This window comes from Pristiophorus japonicus, chromosome 16, assembly GCF_044704955.1.
Source record: "Pristiophorus japonicus isolate sPriJap1 chromosome 16, sPriJap1.hap1, whole genome shotgun sequence".
NCBI classification, from domain to species: Eukaryota; Metazoa; Chordata; class Chondrichthyes; family Pristiophoridae; genus Pristiophorus; species Pristiophorus japonicus.
The window spans coordinates 4,264,238-4,282,788 of record NC_091992.1 but is presented as its reverse complement, the minus strand read 5'-3'; the positions used below and the strand labels follow the sequence as shown (position 1 = coordinate 4,282,788).

The following is an 18,551-nucleotide window of genomic DNA, read 5'->3' as shown; positions in this document are numbered from 1 at the left end:
CTATGATGATGTTGTTGTGATCGGGAACGCTCTGCCCGAAAGGGCGGTGGGAGCAGATTCAATTGTAACTTTCAAACCGGGAATTGGATCAATACCCGAGACGGAGAAATGTGCGGGGCTGTGGGGAAAGGGCAGGGGGAGTGGGACTGATTGGATCGCTCTGTCATAGAGCCGGCACAGGCACATGTAACAGGCTCGAGGGGCTGAATGGCCTCCTCCTGTTCCTGTGTAACAGGCTCGAGGGGCTGAATGGCCTCCTCCTGTTCCTGTGTAACAGGCTCGAGGGGCTGAATGGCCTCCTCCTGTTCCTGTGTAGCAGGCTCGAGGGGCTGAATGGCCTCCTCCTGTTCCTGTGTAACAGGCTCGAGGGGCTGAATGGCCTCCTCCTGTTCCTGTGTAACAGGCTCGAGGGGCTGAATGGCCTCCTCCTGTTCCTGTGTAACAGGCTCGAGGGGCTGAATGGGCCTCCTCCTGTTCCTGTATAACAGGCTCGAGGGGCTGAATGCACTCCTGTTCCTGTGTAACAGACTCGAGTGGCCTCCTGTGCTGTGATTCTGTGACACCAATGGTGATGATCTAGTGAGTCAGCTGCCTTTGATTCTTGTTGTGAATTAGCAGTTCTGGTCCCGTGACACGGCAATCTGATCGTTTCTGTCCCTTTTATTGTTTCTCCTGAGCCGCTGCCTGTTGAATGGGAGGAACTGGTCACTGCCGCCCCTCACTTCCCCAGGAAGGAGCAGCATTTCCCCACGAGGAAGCCAGACTGAGCTCAGGATCTGGGAAGCTCCAGCTGGGACCGGGGACAGGAGGCCTCTCTCTGGGGCGAGGGGGGAGAGGGGGCACAAGTCCACGCAGGTCCGACAAACCCGGCCCCTGGGTGACACACCGAGCTCACTCTCCCACCTACCATGGGACCCCTGCTTCTCCTGGTCAGTCTCTGCCCTCTGACCTGGGCTTCCCACATCCAACTCAATCCAAATGGCACCAACGTGTGTCCCGCAGCAAGGTAACTCCGGCAGATGTTTCTGCTTTCTTCACTTTGACGCCACAACTGGAGTTTCCCTCTCCAAGGTTGCCGTGAGTCTCAGTCACTCGGTGTTTGCCTGTCTCTGTCTCCCTCTCTGTCGGGCTCCCTTTGTATCTCCGCCTTCCTGTCTCTGTCTCTGTCTCTCTGTCTGCAGCTCTCTCCAGCCCTCCTTTATTGGCCTCACTCTCTGCCTCTTCCCCTCTATATCTTTCTCTCATCTCCCTATCCGTCCATCTCTCTCACTCCGTCTCTCTCGGTCCGTCTCTCTCAATCCGTCTCTCTCACTCCGTCTCTCTCACTCCGTCTCTCTCACTCCGTCTCTCTCGGTTCGTCTCTCTCGGTCCGTCTCTCTCAATCCGTCTCTCTCAGTCCATCTCTCTCACTCCATCTCTCTCAGTCCGTCTCTCACTCTGTCTCTCTCACTCCGTCTCTCTCACTCCGTCTCTCTTGCTCCATCTCTCTCGGTCTGTCCCTTTCGGTCCGTCTCTCTCACTCCGTCTCTCTCACTCCATCTCTCTCGGACCACCTCTCTCACTCCGTCTCGGTATGTCTCTCTCACTCCATCTCTCTCACTCCATCTCTCTCGGACCATCTCTCTCACTCCGTCTCTCTCACTCCGTCTCTCTCACTCCGTCTCGGTCCGTCTCTCTCACTCCGTCTCTCTCACTCCATCTCTCTCACTCCATCTCTCTCACTCCGTCTCTCAATCCGTCTCTCTCAATCCGTCTCTCTCACTCCGTCTCTCTCACTCCGTCTCTCTCGGTCCATCTCTCTCACTCCGTCTCTCTCACTCCGTCTCTCTCACTTCGTTTCTCTCGGTCCGTCTCTCTCACTCCGTCTCTCTCGGTCCATCCCTTTCGGTCCGTCTCTCTCACCCCGTCTCTCTCGGCCTGTCTCTCTCACTCCGTCTCTCTCGGCCCGTCTCTCTCACTCCGTCTCTCTCGGCCCGTCTCTCTCACTCCGTCTCTCTCACTCCGTCTCTCTCGGTCCGTCTCTCTCGGTCCGTCTCTCTCACTCCTTCTCTCAGTCCGTCTCTCTCACTCCCGTCTCTCTCACTCCGTCTCTCACTCCGTCTCTCACTCCGTCTCTCTCACTCCGTCTCTCAGTCCGTCTCTCTCACTCCATCTCTCTCACTCCGTCTCTCTCACTCCGTCTCTCTCGGTCCGTCTCTCTCGGTCCGTCTCTCTCGGTCTGTCTCTCTCGGTCCGTCTCTCTCACTCCGTCTCTCTCACTCCGTCTCTCTCACTCCGTCTCTCTCGGTCCGTCTCTCTCACTCTGTCTCTCGGTCCATCTCTCTCAATCCGTCTCTCTCACTCCGTCTCTCTCACTCCGTCTCTCTCAGTCCGTCTCTCTCACTCCGCCTCTCAGTCCGTCTCTCTCACTCCGTCTCTCTCACTCCGTCTCTCTCGGTCCGTCTCTCTCGGTCCGTCTCTCTCGGTCTGTCTCTCTCGGTCCGTCTCTCTCACTCCGTCTCTCTCACTCCGTCTCTCTCACTCCGTCTCTCTCGGTCCGTCTCTCTCACTCTGTCTCTCGGTCCATCTCTCTCAATCCGTCTCTCTCACTCCGTCTCTCTCACTCCGTCTCTCTCAGTCCGTCTCTCTCACTCCGCCTCTCACTCCGTCTCTCACTCCGTCTCTCTCACTCCGTCTCTCAGTCCGTCTCTCTCACTCCGTCTCTCTCAATCCGTCTCTCTCGGTCCGTCTCTCGGTCCATCTCTCTCACTCCGTCTCTCTCACTCCGTCTCTCTTAGTCCGTCTCTCTCACTCCGTCTCTCTTAGTCCGTCTCTCTCACTCCAACTCTCTCGGTCCGTCTCTCTCAGTCTGTCTCTCACTCCGTCTCTCTCACTCCGTCTCTCTCGGTCTGTGTGGGGGAGAGTGCGGGTGGGAAGAGGAAGGAGGAGGGGAGGGGGAGGAGAGAGGGGGAGGGGGTGGGGGAGCGGGAGGAGGAGGGGAAGGGGAAGAGGGAAGCGGACAGGGACGGGGAGGGGAGGGGGAGGAGGAAGGGGAGGGCGGAGTTTAAGGGAGTGGGATGGGGAGGGGGAGGAAGGGGAGGGAAGGGGCAGGGAGGGGGAGGAGAGAGGGTGGGACGAGGTGGGGGGGGGGTGCTCACTCCAGGAGTTGGGTGAGGCCCAAGCCTCCATCTCCTGTCTCCTGATTGGCTGTTACCGTTACACAATTGGATTGAACACTCCCCCGCGCCCCCACCCCCCGTGGCTCGATTGTAAACTGCCCCCCACCCTGTGTGGCACTGAGCTCCACACAGAGCAGGAAAGGCCCAGGCTCCTGCCCCGGCCTGTGCTCGGAGTGGATCTCTCACTTGGGGAGAGAATGTCCTGATTCCCTGGGCAGGGTGTGGTCAGTGCCGACAGTAACACCCTGCATTAGGACGAGGTGCAGTTGGCCAATCCTTGTATCTTCAGAAAGGTTCAGTCTCCGTTCCATATTCCCAGATATCTCCAGTTGCTGAAACGCACAGATCCCGTCGGGTGTTCTGATCCAGGGTCCATCCACCAATGAAGCGACAGCGTTAGGGACGGCCCTCCACCAATGGAGCGACAGCGTTAGGGACAGCCCTCCACCACTGGAGCGACAGCATTAGGGACAGCCCTCCACCAATGGAGCGACAGCGTTAGGGACAGCCCTCCACCAATGGAGCGACAGCGTTGGGGACAGCCCCCCACCAATGGAGCGACAGCGTTGGGGACAGCCCCCCACCAATGGAGCGACAGCGTTGGGGACAGCCCCCCACCAATGGAGCGACAGCGTTGGGGACAGCCCCCCACCAATGGAGCGACAGCGTTGGGGACAGCCCCCCACCAATGGAGCGACAGCGTTGGGGACAGCCCTCCACCAATGGAGCGACAGCGTTAGGGACAGCCCCCCACCAATGGAGCGACAGCGTTGGGGATAGCCCTCCACCAATGGAGTGACAGCGTTGGGGACAGCCCCCCACCAATGGAGCGACAGCGTTGGGGACAGCCCTCCACCAATGGAGCGACAGCGTTAGGGACAGCCCCCCACCAATGGAGCGACAGCGTTGGGGATAGCCCTCCACCAATGGAGCGACAGCGTTGGGGACAGCCCTCCCCAAACCTCCAGCGCCCCAGGGTTGACTGCGGGTAAACCAGCGTGTGGGCGATGGGCCCGAGCTGCTTACGGCCCTCACACATTAACAGCACCCCAAGGGTTTGTCAGTAACTCTTGCTCTCCTTGCCTCCTAGGGACCCTCCCTCACACACTTGCTGCCCGGGCTGGAGGCAGCGGGGCACCGAGTGCAGTATCGGTAAGTGTCTATTACAACTCGCTGAAAACATTTACAACTGTAATAAAGCATCTGTCTTGTACTGACCACGATCTGATGCTGGCACTCGGAGTCTGACCGGTGACCTTTGATGTGACTTACTGACCGCGTTATTTGGATAGGATGTTGTGATGTGATTGGTTGAGTAAAGATGGTGCGTGGAGTTGTGTGATGTGATTGGTTGAGGAAGGACCCTGGGCGGGGTTTTATTGGTTGATCGGTGAGTTAATAAGATTGGCGGAAGTGATGGTAGCAGTCGTTGGATCATTGGTTAGTGACAACGAGGAAACAGGCCATTGCTCCCAGCGAGTCGGCACTGCCCATTATCCACCTCGCCAGCCATTGGTGAGAGGGGATCTTATTGAAACACAAGATTCTGAGGGGGCTCGACAGGGTGGATGCAGAGAGGATGTTTCCCCTCATAGGGAAATCGGGAACTAGGGGGCATGGTTTCAGAATAAGGGGCCGCCCATTTAAGACTGAGATGAGGAGGAATTTCTTCTCAGAGGGTCGTGGATCTGTGGAATTCTCTGCCCCAGAGAGCTGTGAAGGCTGGGTCATTGAATATATTTAAGGCGGAGATAGACAGATTTTTGAGCAATAAGGGAATAAAGGGTTATGGGGAGCGGGCAGGGAAGTGGAGCTGAGTCCATGATCAGATCAGCCATGATCTTATTAAATGGGGGAGCAGGCTCGAGGGGCCGTATGGCCGACTCCTGCTCCTGTTCCATATATTCTTATGGTTCTGGTTTCTTATCATCGATGGCTAACTCCCTCCTCATCTCAGTTTTTAAAGTTCATTCTGAGGATGTGGCATTGTGGCGAGACCGGCGTTTATTGCCCCACCTGAGAAGCCCTTGAGCCGTCTCCTTGAAGCACCATGTGGAGAAACTGGGGGCGATGGTGAGGGGTGGGGCGATGGTGAGGGGTGGGGCGATAGTGAGGGGTGGGGCGACGGTGGGGGGTGGGGCGATGGTGGGGGGTGGGGGCGATGGTGGGGGGTGGGGCGATGGTGGGGGGTGGGGCGATAGTGAGGGGTGGGGCATTGGTGGGGGGTGGGGCGATGGTGAGGGGTGGGGTGATGGTGGGGGGTGGGGCGATGGTGAGGGGTGGGGCGATGGTGAGGGGTGGGGGCGATGGTGGGGGGTGGGGCGATGGTGGGGGGTGGGGCGATAGTGAGGGGTGGGGCGATGGTGGGGGGTGGGGCGATGGTGGGGGGTGGGGCGATGGTGAGGGGTGGGGCGATGGTGGGGGGTGGGGCGATGGTGGGGGGTGGGGCGATGGTGAGGGGTGGGGGCGATGGTGGGGGGTGGGGCGATGGTGGGGGGTGGGGCGATAGTGAGGGGTGGGGCGATGGTGGGGGGTGGGGCGATGGTGAGGGGTGGGGTGATGGTGGGGGGTGGGGCGATGGTGAGGGGTGGGGCGATGGTGGGGGGTGGGGCGATAGTGAGGGGTGGGGCGATGGTGGGGGGTGGGGCGATGGTGAGGGGTGGGGCGATGGTGGGGGGTGGGGCGATGGTGGGGGGTGGGGCGATGGTGGGGGGTGGGGCGATGGTGGGGACGATGGTGGGGGGTGGGGCGATGGTGGGGGGTGGGGCGATGGTGGGGGGTGGGGCGATGGTGAGGGGTGGGGCGATGGTGGGGGGTGGGGCGATGGTGGGGGGTGGGGCGATGGTGGGGGTTGGGGCGATGGTGGGGGGTGGGGCGATGGTGGGGACGATGGTGAGGGGTGGGGCGATGGTGAGGGGTGGGGCGACGGTGGGGGGTGGGGCGATGGTGGGGGGTGGGGGCGATGGTGGGGGGTGGGGCGATGGTGGGGGGTGGGGCGATAGTGAGGGGTGGGGCGATGGTGGGGGGTGGGGCGATGGTGAGGGGTGGGGTGATGGTGGGGGGTGGGGCGATGGTGAGGGGTGGGGTGATGGTGGGGGGGTGGGGCGATGGTGAGGGGTGGGGGCGATGGTGGGGGGTGGGGCGATGGTGGGGGGTGGGGCGATAGTGAGGGGTGGGGCGATGGTGGGGGGTGGGGCGATGGTGAGGGGTGGGGTGATGGTGGGGGGTGGGGCGATGGTGAGGGGTGGGGCGATGGTGGGGGGTGGGGCGATAGTGAGGGGTGGGGCGATGGTGGGGGGTGGGGCGATGGTGAGGGGTGGGGCGATGGTGGGGGGTGGGGCGATGGTGGGGGGTGGGGCGATGGTGGGGGGTGGGGCGATGGTGGGGACGATGGTGGGGGGTGGGGCGATGGTGGGGGGTGGGGCGATGGTGGGGGGTGGGGCGATGGTGAGGGGTGGGGCGATGGTGGGGGGTGGGGCGATGGTGGGGGGTGGGGCGATGGTGGGGGTTGGGGCGATGGTGGGGGGTGGGGCGATGGTGGGGATGATGGTGAGGGGTGGGGCGATGGTGAGGGGTGGGGCGATTGTGAGGGGTGGGGCAATAGTGAGGGGTGGTGCGATGGTGAGGGGTGGGGCGATGGTGGGGGGTGGGGCGATGGTGGGGGGTGGGGCGATGGTGGGGACGATGGTGAGGGGTGGGGCGATGGTGAGGGGTGGGGCGATTGTGAGGGGTGGGGCAATAGTGAGGGGTGGTGCGATGGTGAGGGGTGGGGCGATGGTGGGGGGTGGGGCGATGGTGAGGGGTGGGGCGATGGTGGGGGGTGGGGCGATGGTGAGGGGTGGGACGATGGTGGGGGGTGGGGCGATGGTGGGGGGTGGGGCGATGGTGGGGGGTGGGGCGATGGTGGGGGGTGGGGCGATGGTGAGGGGTGGGGCGATGGTGGGGGGTGGGGCGATGGTGAGGGGTGGGGCGATAGTGAGGGGTGGGGCGATGGTGGGGGGTGGGGCGATGGTGGGGGGTGGGGCGATGGTGGGGGGTGGGGCGATGGTGGGGGGTGGGGGCGATGGTGGGGGGTGGGGCGATAGTGAGGGGTGGGGCGATGGTGAGGGGTGGGGCGATAGTGAGGGGTGGGGCGATGGTGGGGGGTGGGGCGATGGTGGGGGGTGGGGCGATGGTGGGGGGTGGGGCGATGGTGAGGGGTGGGGCGATGGTGGGGGGTGGGGCGATGGTGGGGACGATGGTGGGGGGTGGGGCGATGGTGAGGGGTGGGGCGATGGTGAGGGGTGGGGCGATGGTGGGGGGTGGGGCGATAGTGAGGGGTGGGCCGATGGTGGGGGGTGGGGCGATGGTGGGGGGTGGGGCGATAGTGAGGGGTGGGGCGATGGTGGGGGGTGGGGCGATGGTGAGGGGTGGGGCGATGGTGGAGGGTGGGGGCGATGGTGGGGGGTGGGGCGATGGTGAGGGGTGGGGTGATGGTGGGGGGTGGGGCGATGGTGGGGGTGGGGCGATGGTGGGGGGTGGGGCGATAGTGAGGGGTGGGGCGATGGTGGAGGGTGGGGGCGATGGTGGGGGGTGGGGCGATAGAGTGAAGGCCCGGTGGGAAGCTCGGTGCCCACGGTTGATGGTGATGGGGAGCAGTTTGTGGCGGTGTGGTTTACCGCTCCGGTCTACTCAGCAAACCAGCGCCGTTGCTCCTTGGGACTTGAAGACACCGAATTACATCCCGCGGGCAGCAAAGGTGGGACATCACGACTCGCCAAACCATTGCCCTGCTAACAGGTTGGCTGCAGGGCCCGTGTTAAGGGCCTGGATAGTTACTGGGAGCTGGTGTGGGGGTGGGCGAGATTCTCAGGGGGTGCCGTGCCATACTGCTCACCAACGGTTAAATGACTTTGTTTGCCGGGCACCTGGTGCCAATGGGATGTGAGATGTGATTGGCTGGGTAAACGAGTTTTGTGGTATGCTAATCTTATGTCATCACATTCGTAGATGTCAGCACGGGCTCAGTGTGCAGCATGATCTCTCTCTCTCTCTCGCCTCAGCATCAGAAGGTCGTGGGTTCAAGTCCCGCACCAGAGACCTAAGCATAAAATCCAGGATGACATTCCCAGTGCAGTACTGAGGGAGCGCCGCACTGTCGGAGGGGCAGTACTGAGGGAGCGCCGTACTGTCGGAGGGGCAGTACTGAGGGAGCGCCGCACTGTCGGAGGGGCAGTACTGAGGGAGCGCCGCACTGTCGGAGGGGCAGTACTGAGGGAGCGCCGCACTGTCGGAAGGGCAGTACTGAGGGAGGGGCAGTACTGAGGGAGCGCCGCACTGTCGGAGGGGCAGTACTGAGGGAGCGCCGCACTGTCGGAGGGGCAGTACTGAGGGAGCGCCACACTGTCGGAGGAACAGTACTGAGGGAGCGCAGTACTGAGGGAGCGCCGCACTGTCGGAGGGGCAGTACTGAGGGAGTGCCGCACTGACGGAGGGGCAGTACTGAGGGAGTGCCGCACTGTCGGAGGGGCAGTACTGAGGGAGCGCCGCACTGTCGGAGGGGCAGTACTGAAGGAGCGCCGCACTGTCGGAGGGGCAGTACTGAAGGAGCGCCGCACTGTCGGAGGGGCAGTACTGAGGGAGCCCCGCACTGTCGGAGGGGCAGTACTGAGGGAGTGCCGCACTGTCAGAGGTGCCATATTTCAGATGAGATATTAAACCGAGGCCCCGTCTGCCCTCTCAGGTGGATCTAAAAGATCGCACGGCACTATTTCGAAGAAGAGCAGGGGAGTTCTCCCCTGTGTCCTAGGGCCAATATTTATCCCTCAGTCAACATATTAAAAACAGATTATCTGGTCATTATCACATTGCTGTGTGTGGGAGCTTGCTGTGTGCAAATTGGCTGCTGTGTTTCCCACATTACAACAGTGACTACACTCCAAAAGTACTTCATTGTCTGTAAAGCGCTTTGGGACGTCCTGAGGTCAGGAAGGGCGCTATATAAATGCAAGTCTTTCTTTTCTTTGCAGCAATCTGCGAGTGGCCAAACTCCTGCAGCCCGGAGGAGATGTGCATCAGACCCGGTGTGTGTCGCTGTCCCCACGGATTCTTCGGCGCCAACTGTGTGACCAGTGAGTGTCAGGGACACACCTTTCACCCTCTGCAAACTCGGACACATCCCAACCCTCGGCAGCCCGTGTCCTAACTCGCACCGAGTCCCGCTCACCCATCACCCCCTGTGCTCACTGCCCCGTGTCCTAACTCACACCGAGTCCAACTCACCCATCACCCCCTGTGCTCACTGCCCCGTGTCCCACTCACCCATCACCCCCTGTGCTCACTGCCCCGTGTCCCACTCACCCATCACCCCCTGTGCTCACTGCCCTGTGTCCTAACTCGCACCAAGTCCCACTCACCCATCACCCCCTGTGCTCACTGCCCCGTGTCCTAACTCGCACCAAGTCCCACTCACCCATCACCCCCTGTGCTCACTGCCCCGTGTCCTAACTCGCACCAAGTCCCACTCACCCATCACCCCCTGTGCTCACTGCCCCGTGTCCTAACTCACACCCAGTCCACTCACCCATCACCCCCTGTGCTCACTGTCCCGTGTCCTAACTCGCACCGAGCCCCGTTTCCCCATCACTCCCTGTACCCCGTGTCCTAACTCGCACTGAGTCCCACTCACCCATCACCCCCTGTGCTCACTGCCCCGTGTCCTAACTCGCACCGTCCCGCTCACCCATCACCCCCTGTGCTCACTGTCCCGTGTCCTAACTCGCACCGAGTCCCGCTCACCCATCACCCCCTGTGCTCACTGCCCTGTGTCCTAACTCACACCGAGTCCCGCTCACCCATCACCTCCTGTGCTCACTGTCCCGTGTCCTAACTCGCACCGAGTCCCGCTCACCCATCACCCCCTGTGCTCACTGCCCTGTGTCCTAACTCACACCGAGTCCCGCGCACCCATCACCTCCTGTGCTCACTGCCCCGTGTCCTAACTCGCACCAAGTCCCACTCACCCATCACCCCCTGTGCTCACTGCCCCGTGTCCTAACTCGCACCAAGTCCCACTCACCCATCACCCCCTGTGCTCACTGCCCCGTGTCCTAACTCACACCCAGTCCCACTCACCCATCACCCCCTGTGCTCACTGTCCCGTGTCCTAACTCGCACCGAGCCCCGTTTCCCCATCACTCCCTGTACCCCGTGTCCTAACTCGCACCAAGTCCCGCTCACCCATCACCCCCTGTGCTCACTGCCCCGTGTCCTAACTCGCACCGAGTCCCGCTCACCCATCACCCCCTGTGCTCACTGCCCTGTGTCCTAACTCACACCGAGTCCCGCTCACCCATCACCCCCTGTGCCCGTGTCCTAACTCGCACCAAGTCCCACTCACCCATCACCCCCTGTGCTCACTGCCCCGTGTCCTAACTCACACCCAGTCCCACTCACCCATCACCCCCTGTGCTCACTGTCCCGTGTCCTAACTCGCACCGAGCCCCGTTTCCCCATCACTCCCTGTACCCCGTGTCCTAACTCGCACCAAGTCCCGCTCACCCATCACCCCCTGTGCTCACTGCCCCGTGTCCTAACTCGCACCGAGTCCCACTCACCCATCACCCCCTGTGCTCACTGCCCCGTGTCCTAACTCACACCGAGTCCCACTCACCCATCACCCCCTGTGCTCACTGCCCCGTGTCCTAACTCACACCGAGTCCCGCTCACCCATCACCCCCTGTGCTCACTGCCCTGTGTCCTAACTCGCACCCAGTCCCACTCACCCATCACCCCCTGTGCTCACTGACCGACATTGGGTGCCGGTCCGGCAATGCCTCGATTTTAAAATTCCCATCCTTATTCTCAAATCCCTCCATGGCCTTCACCCCTCCCTATCTCTGTAATCCCCTCCAGCCCCACAACCCCCAAGATCTCTGTCCTCCTCCAATTCTGGCCTCTTGAGCATCCCCCGATTTCCATCGTTCCACCATCGGTGGCCGTGCCCTCTGTTGCCTGGGCCCCAAGCTCTGGAACACCCTCCCTAAACCTCTCTGCCTCTCTCTCCTCCTTTAAGACGCTCCTTAACCCAGCTTTTGGTCACCTGCCCTAACTTCTCCATATGTGGCTCGGTGTCAAATATTGTTTGATAACGCTTGTGGGAAGCACCCTGGGACGTTTTACTAGGTTGAGGATGCTATATAGATGCAAGTTGTTGTTGTAGTGCCGTGCAGGCAGAGAGGGCGGGTCTGTGATTGGTTCCCAGCACTCCCTTCCTGTCCCGCTTGACCTGTTGCTCCAGTGCCGGGATCGTATTTCTGCTCCTTCCCCTCGGTGTTATCCAGAGGGAGGAAGTGCAGCAAACAGCCCAGTCTCCACACCCCTCGAAACATCACTGAACAAAACACACACACACAGTTCGAGCTCATCGCTCTCCTCACAGCAGGGACGACTAAGGGGAGGTTTAACAGAGGGGTTCAAAATCAGGAAAGGTTTGACCGAGTAAATCAGGAGACACTGTTCTCCGGGACAGGAGAGTCAGTAACCAGAGGGACACAGATTGACGATAATGGGCAAAAGAGCCAGAGGGAAGGCGGGGGGGAATGTGTTTACGCAGCGAGTTATTGTGATCGGGAACGCGCTGCCTGAAAGGGCGGTGGGAGCAGATTCAATAGTGACTTTCAAACCGGGAATTGGATAAATACTTGAAGAGGGAAAATTGGGGAAAGAGCGGGGGGTGGGGAGTGGGACTGATTGGATCGTTCTGTCACAGAGCCAGCACAGCACAGGCTCAATGGGCCGAATGGCCTGTGCTTTATCGTTCTCTGATGAAACATGCTCCCCTCCCAGACTGAGTGGGGGGGAGGTGGGGGGAGGTGGGGGGTTGACTCGATCCCCAATCTCTGCTCCCTCAGCCCATCTCCCCTGGAGCGGGAGTAAGGGTCCCAACGGCTGAAAGCTTGGCCACCAGTGCTGGAACAGTTTGGCATTATTTTCCGATTTGTTCTCGGGATAGGGACCTCTGCAGCTCCACAACTGGGCCTATCCATTCAGCTGCCTCTGCTGCTCCCGACCTCCCCTACACACCCTTCCCCTTGCCCAGTAAGCCAACCCTCGCCCCCCCCAATCCTCATCTTCCCTCTCGGGCAGATGTAAAAGATCCCAGGGCACTATTGCGAAGAAGAGCAGGGGAGTTCTCCCCGGTGTCCTGGGGCCAATATTTATCCCTCAATCAATATCACGAAAACAGATGATCCGATCATTATCATAGTGTTGTTTGTGGGAGCTTGCTGTGCGCAAATTGGTTGATGCGTTTCCTACATCACAACAGTGACTACACTTCAACAAAAAGTACTTCATTGGCTGTAAAGCGCTTTGGGACGCCCTGAGATTGTGAAAGGCGCTATATAAATGCAAGTCTTTTTGTTTTTATCTCTGCAGGATGCCCGGGCCAGTTCTGGGGCCCGGATTGCCGGGCTGTCTGCTCCTGCCACCCTAACGGGAAGTGTGACGCAGTGTCGGGGGAGTGCACCTGTAGCCGGGACCGCTGGGGGCCGGACTGTGGCCGGAGATGCCGATGCCAGCGCGGGCACTGTGACCGGGGCACGGGGCGGTGCCGGTGCCAGCCCGGCTGGTGGGGAGACGACTGCGCCAGGGCGTGCCAGTGCCACCCGTCGCACTCCGCCTGCCACCCGCTGACCGGCAGGTGTGACTGCCCCGTGGGGTTCTGGGGCCGGCGCTGCAACATTCGGTGTTTCTGCGGCCAGTCCTCGTGCGCGCAGGACACGGGGGTGTGTGAGTGCAGCCAGGGCTGGTGGGGTCCGCTGTGCGACCGACGATGTGACTGCGTGCAGGGGACGTGTGACCCCGGTAACGGGCTGTGTGCTTGCCACGCTGGCTACCAGGGCCGGACCTGCAGCGAGCCGTGCACCGCGGGGCTCTACGGCAAAGGCTGCAGCACCAGGTAGAACCATTGCAACTTGATCAGCATTACTGCTTTATCTCACTTCTACTTCCTGCAATGCAGTGTGTTGTAGCCACTGCTCACGATGCAGTCTCCTCTACATTGGGTGAGATTGGGTCAGCGCTTTGGGGAACACCGCCGTTCAGTCCATAAGCTTCCGGTGGCCTGTCACTTTAATTCCCCGCTGCACTCCCACTCTGACCTCTCCATCCTCGGCCTCCCACACTGTTCCAACAAAGCTCAACGCAAGCTCAAGGAGCAGCGCCTCACCTTTCGATCAGACACTTTACAACTGGATTCAACATCGAGTTCAACAATTTCAGAGTGTAAACGCTGCCAACCTTTTGTTCTCTATTCTCCCTTTATATTTTACAAACCTCCCCCTTTTTATTTTTGTTTTTCCCGATATCTCCAATGGCAGCTGGTAATTATCCCGCCATTCGCACCCTCTCTAGACTCATCTAACTCCTGCCATCACCATCACAGGGCGGCCCGTCATCCCTTTTGTCTCGAATCTCTCCTGCTGTCCACCCAATCACTGACCTTCCCTTTTGTTCTTTCCCCCTCCCCCTTTCAGTGCCCCCAGCACTTGCTCAAGGATCTGTTCCACCTCAAACTTTTCCTCTTCTGACGAAGAGTCACCGACCCGAAACATTAACTCTGTTTCTCTCTCCACAGACGCTGCCCGACCCGCTGAGTATTTCCTGCATTCTCTGTTTTTATTTCAGATTCCAGCTTCCGCGATATTTTGCTTCTGTAACTTTATCAGCATTGTATCAGTGCAATACCGAATATACTCCCCGTGCAATCGTCATGGACTGTGTAGTGTTTGATATGATGATATAGTTATGTATGTATTAGCCCAGTGTACGTCCAATAGAAATGGAGAGGATGCAGAGGAGGTGGACCAGAACGGTCCCAGGGATTCGGGACTTCAGTGACGTGGATAGACTGGAGAAGCCGGGGTTGTTCTCCTTGGAGCAAGGGCAGATTTAATAGAGGTGTTCATAATGATGACGTGCTTTGATAGGTAGATAAGCACAAGCTGTTTCCACTGGCCAGAGGGTTGGTAACCAGAGGACACAGATTTAAAATAATTGGCAAAGTACCAGGCGGGAGAAGAGCAGACATTTTTTCACACAGGCGATTGTTATGATCTGGAACGCACTGCCTGAGGGGTGAGATCACATTTCACGGGAACTTTCAAAAGGCATTTGGATAAATACCTGAACAGGACGAATGTGCGGGGCTGTGGGGAAAGGCAGGGGAGTGGGACTGATTGGGTCACTCTGTCACAGAGCCAGCACAGGCTCGATGGGCCCAATGGCCTCCTGCGCTGTGTGATTCCATGTGAATGCTAATATAGTGTATTGTATATTAGAAAGAACTTGCATTTATATAGTGCCATTCACATCCTCAAGGCCGCACTAAACGCTTCACAGAGGATGAAGTACTTGTAGAATTGCAGACACTGCTGTTAGATACGCAAACACAACAAGACCCCACAAACAGCAGTGGCATAAATGCCCAGTTAATCTGTTTCTGGGTGTGTCCGTTGAGAGATTCGCCAGGGCACTGGGGGGAAATCCTCCGACAGTGCGGCGCTCCCTCAGTACTGCCCCTCCGACAGTGCGGCGCTCCCTCAGTACTGCCCCTCCGACAGTGCGGCGCTCCCTCAGTACTGCCCCTCCGACAGTGCGGCGCTCCCTCAGTACTGCCCCTCCGACAGTACGGCGCTCCCTCAGTACTACCCCTCCGACAGTACGGCGTTCCCTCAGTACTGCCTCTCCAACAGTACGGCGCTCCCTCAGTACTGCCTCTCCGACAGTGCAGCACCCTAGGCTCTGGAATTCCTTCCCCAAATCTCTCTACCTCTTTCTCCTTTATATAAGACGCTCCTTAAAACCTACCTCATTGACCAAGCTTTTGTTCTCCATATGTGTCAAATTTTGTCTGATAACACTCCTGTGAAGCACCTTGGGATGTTTTACTATATAATTGCAAGTTTTTGTTGTAATTGCAGCGTGACGGTTTACATAGGATATTTCCATTATAAAAGTGGACGTTGGGAGTTAGAATGGAAACGTGAGAATAGGGATCAGAATGTCTGACTGGGTTTGCAGTGACGTTCTTGCCCCCGTGTCTAACCCCCCTTCACCTGAAGACTATGTGCGGCCATGTGTCCCGGGGGGGGGGGTTGGACGGGGGGCACGGCCAGACCGCGATAATGCTCCGCGACCCCGTGACCCCTGTTCCATTGGATCTGATGCGTGTTGTCCCCACAGGTGCGGCCACTGTAAGGGAGCCCAGCCCTGCTCGCCCGTGGACGGAGCGTGCCAGCCCTGCGAGACTGGCTGGGCCGGGAGCCGCTGTGACCAGCCTTGCCCCCCGGGGTTCCACGGACACCGCTGCGCCGACATATGTCCCCGGTGCCGGGGCGGGGAGCCCTGCCACGCCCAGACCGGGATTTGCCGCGCCTGCAATCCAGGGTGGAGCGGGCCCAGGTACGGGAACCGAGGCTGGAGACCCTCCTCACCTCGTTCAGCTTCATCAAGCGGGTTCATTCGGGCAACTGAAGCCATTCCGCCCAGAGAGACAGAGAGAACTTGCATTTGCAAAGCACCTTCCACATCCATCGCATGTCCCAAAGTGCCTCACGGTTAGCTTTGTTTGTAGAGAAATGCCGCAGCTAATTTGCGCACAGCAAGCTCCCACAAACAGCAATGTGATAAATGACATGTTTATCTCTTTCCGATGTGGGTTCAGGGATAAATATTGGGCAGGATATCCGGAAGAACTCCCCATCTCTTCTAAAAGTGGCCCCGACATTTTTAATATCCACTTGAGGGGGCAGACCAGGACCTCAGTTTAATGTCTTATTCCAAAGACAGCAGCTCCGACAGTGCGGTGCTCCCTCAGTACTGCCCCTCCGACAGTGCGGTGCTCCCTCAGTACTGCCCCTCCGACAGTGCAGTGCTCCCTCAGTACTGCCCCTCCGACAGTGCGGTGCTCCCTCAGTACTGCCCCTCCGACAGTGCGGCGCTCCCTCAGTACTGCCCCTCCGACAGTGCGGCACTCCCTCAGTACTGTCCCTCCATCAGTGCGGCACTCCCTCAGTACTGTCCCTCCGTCAGTGCAGCGCTCCCTCAGTACTGCTCCTCCGACAGTGCGGCACTCCCTCAGTACTGCCCCTCCGACAGTGCAGCGCTCTCTCAGCACTGCTCCTCCGACAGTGCGGCGCTCCCTCAGCACTGCCCCTCCGACAGTGCGGCGCTCCCTCAGTACTGCCCCTCCGACAGTGCGGCGCTCCCTCAGTACTGCCCCTCCGACAGTGCGGCGCTCCCTCAGTACTGCCCCTCCGACAGTGCGGCGTTCCCTCAGTACTGCCCCTCCGACAGTGCGGCACTCCCTCAGTACTGCCCCTCCGACAGTGCGGCGCTCCCTCAGTACTGCCCCTCCCTCAGTACTGCCCCTCCGACAGTGCGGCGCTCCCTCAGTACTGCCCCTCCGACAGTGCGGCGCTCCCTCAGTACTGCCCCTCCGACAGTGCGGCACTCCCTCAGTACTGCCCCTCCGACAGTGCGGCACTCCCTCAGTACTGCCCCTCTGACAGTGCGGCACTCCCTCAGTACTGCCCCTCCGACAGTGCGGCTCTCCCTCAGTACTGCCCCTCCGACAGTGCGGCGCTCCCTCAGTACTGCCCCTCCGACAGTGCGGCGCTCCCTCAGTACTGCCCCTCCGACAGTGCGGGTCTCCCTCAGTACTGCCCCTCCGACAGTGCGGGGCTCCCTCAGTACTGCCCCTCCGACAGTGCGGGTCTCCCTCAGTACCGCCCCTCCGACAGTGCGGGTCTCCCTCAGTACTGCCCCTCCGACAGTGCGGCGCTCCCTCAGTACTGCCCCTCTGACAGTGCGGCGCTCCCTGGGTCAGCCTAGATTATGTGCTCAGGTCTCTGGAATGAGGCTGGAACCCATGACCAGCCCCGGACTGCTCCACCTAGCATGGATGTTTGCTGTTGTTGATGTTGGGATGTGTTGTACACTCTGTGGGTACACATCATCTAATGTTTGTGTCGGTGCCTAGGTGTGACTCCCCCTGTGTACCTGGAACCTTTGGTGTCGGCTGTGACTCGACCTGTCCACACTGTTACCATGGAGAGTGCCATCACATCACAGGGGAGTGCCTCTGTAACGTGGGATATACTGGAAACAGGTAAGCAGTCAGTGGGAGATCTATGGACACTTGCATATACAGAGACAGGTACAACACGCTCTTACATACACAGCCAGAATTATACAGAGTTTATTCAGGGTAAGGGTCACTCACTGTGTAACTGTACAGAGTCACTGTTTATTCAGGGTAAGGGTCACTCACTGTAACTGTACAGGGTCACTGTTTATTCAGGGTAAGGGTCACTCACTAACTGTACAGAGTCACTGTTTATTCAGGGTAAGGGTCACTCACTATGTAACTGCACAGAGTCACTGTTTATTCAGGGTAAGGGACACTCACTAACTGTACAGAGTCACTGTTTATTCAGGGTAAGGGTCACTCACTATGTAACTGTACAGAGTCACTGTTTATTCAGGGTAAGGGTCACTCACTAACTGTACAGTCACTGTTTATTCAGGGTAAGGGTCACTCACTGTAACTGTACAGGGTCACTGTTTATTCAGGGTAAGGGTCACTCACTAACTGTACAGAGTCACTGTTTATTCAGGGTAAGGGTCACTCACTATGTAACTGCACAGAGTCACTGTTTATTCAGGGTAAGGGTCACTCACTAACTGTACAGAGTCACTGTTTATTCAGGGTAAGGGTCACTCACTATGTAACTGTACAGAGTCACTGTTTATTCAGGGTAAGGGTCACTCACTAACTGTACAGTCACTGTTTATTCAGGGTAAGGGTCACTCACTAACTGTACAGAGTCACTGTTTATTCAGGGTAAGGGTCACTCACTAACTGTACAGAGTCACTGTTTATTCAGGGTAAGGGTCACTCACTATGTAACTGCACAGAGTCACTGTTTATTCAGGGTAAGGGTCACTCACTAACTGTACAGAGTCACTGTTTATTCAGGGTAAGGGTCACTCACTATGTAACTGTACAGAGTCACTGTTTATTCAGGGTAAGGGTCACTCACTATGTAACTGCACAGAGTCACTGTTTATTCAGGGTAAGGGTCACTCACTAACTGTACAGAGTCACTGTTTATTCAGGGTAAGGGTCACTCACTATGTAACTGTACAGAGTCACTGTTTATTCAGGGTAAGGGTCACTCACTAACTGTACAGAGTCACTGTTTATTCAGGGTAAGGGTCACTCACTAACTGTACAGAGTCACTGTTTATTCAGGGTAAGGGTCACTCACTAACTGTACAGAGTCACTGTTTATTCAGGGTAAGGGTCACTCACTAACTGTACAGAGTCACTGTTTATTCAGTGTAAGG

The 18,551-nt window shown here is 58.8% G+C and overlaps 1 protein-coding gene across 2 annotated transcripts in view; it reads left to right on the top strand.

The window, feature by feature from the left end:
* Window positions 1-769: 769 nt before the first annotated feature.
* scarf1 (scavenger receptor class F, member 1) overlaps window positions 770-18,551 on the top strand; it is a 31,242-nt gene continuing 13,460 nt past the window's right edge. For both annotated transcript variants that reach the window (XM_070856906.1, XM_070856905.1), the window contains exons 1-6: window positions 770-1,006; window positions 4,249-4,310; window positions 9,167-9,268; window positions 12,576-13,098; window positions 15,384-15,602; window positions 17,182-17,310. In XM_070856906.1, the coding sequence (XP_070713007.1) occupies window positions 909-1,006; window positions 4,249-4,310; window positions 9,167-9,268; window positions 12,576-13,098; window positions 15,384-15,602; window positions 17,182-17,310 (1,133 nt within the window). In that variant the 5' untranslated portion in view covers window positions 770-908. The remainder of the gene's footprint in view (window positions 1,007-4,248; window positions 4,311-9,166; window positions 9,269-12,575; window positions 13,099-15,383; window positions 15,603-17,181; window positions 17,311-18,551) is intronic.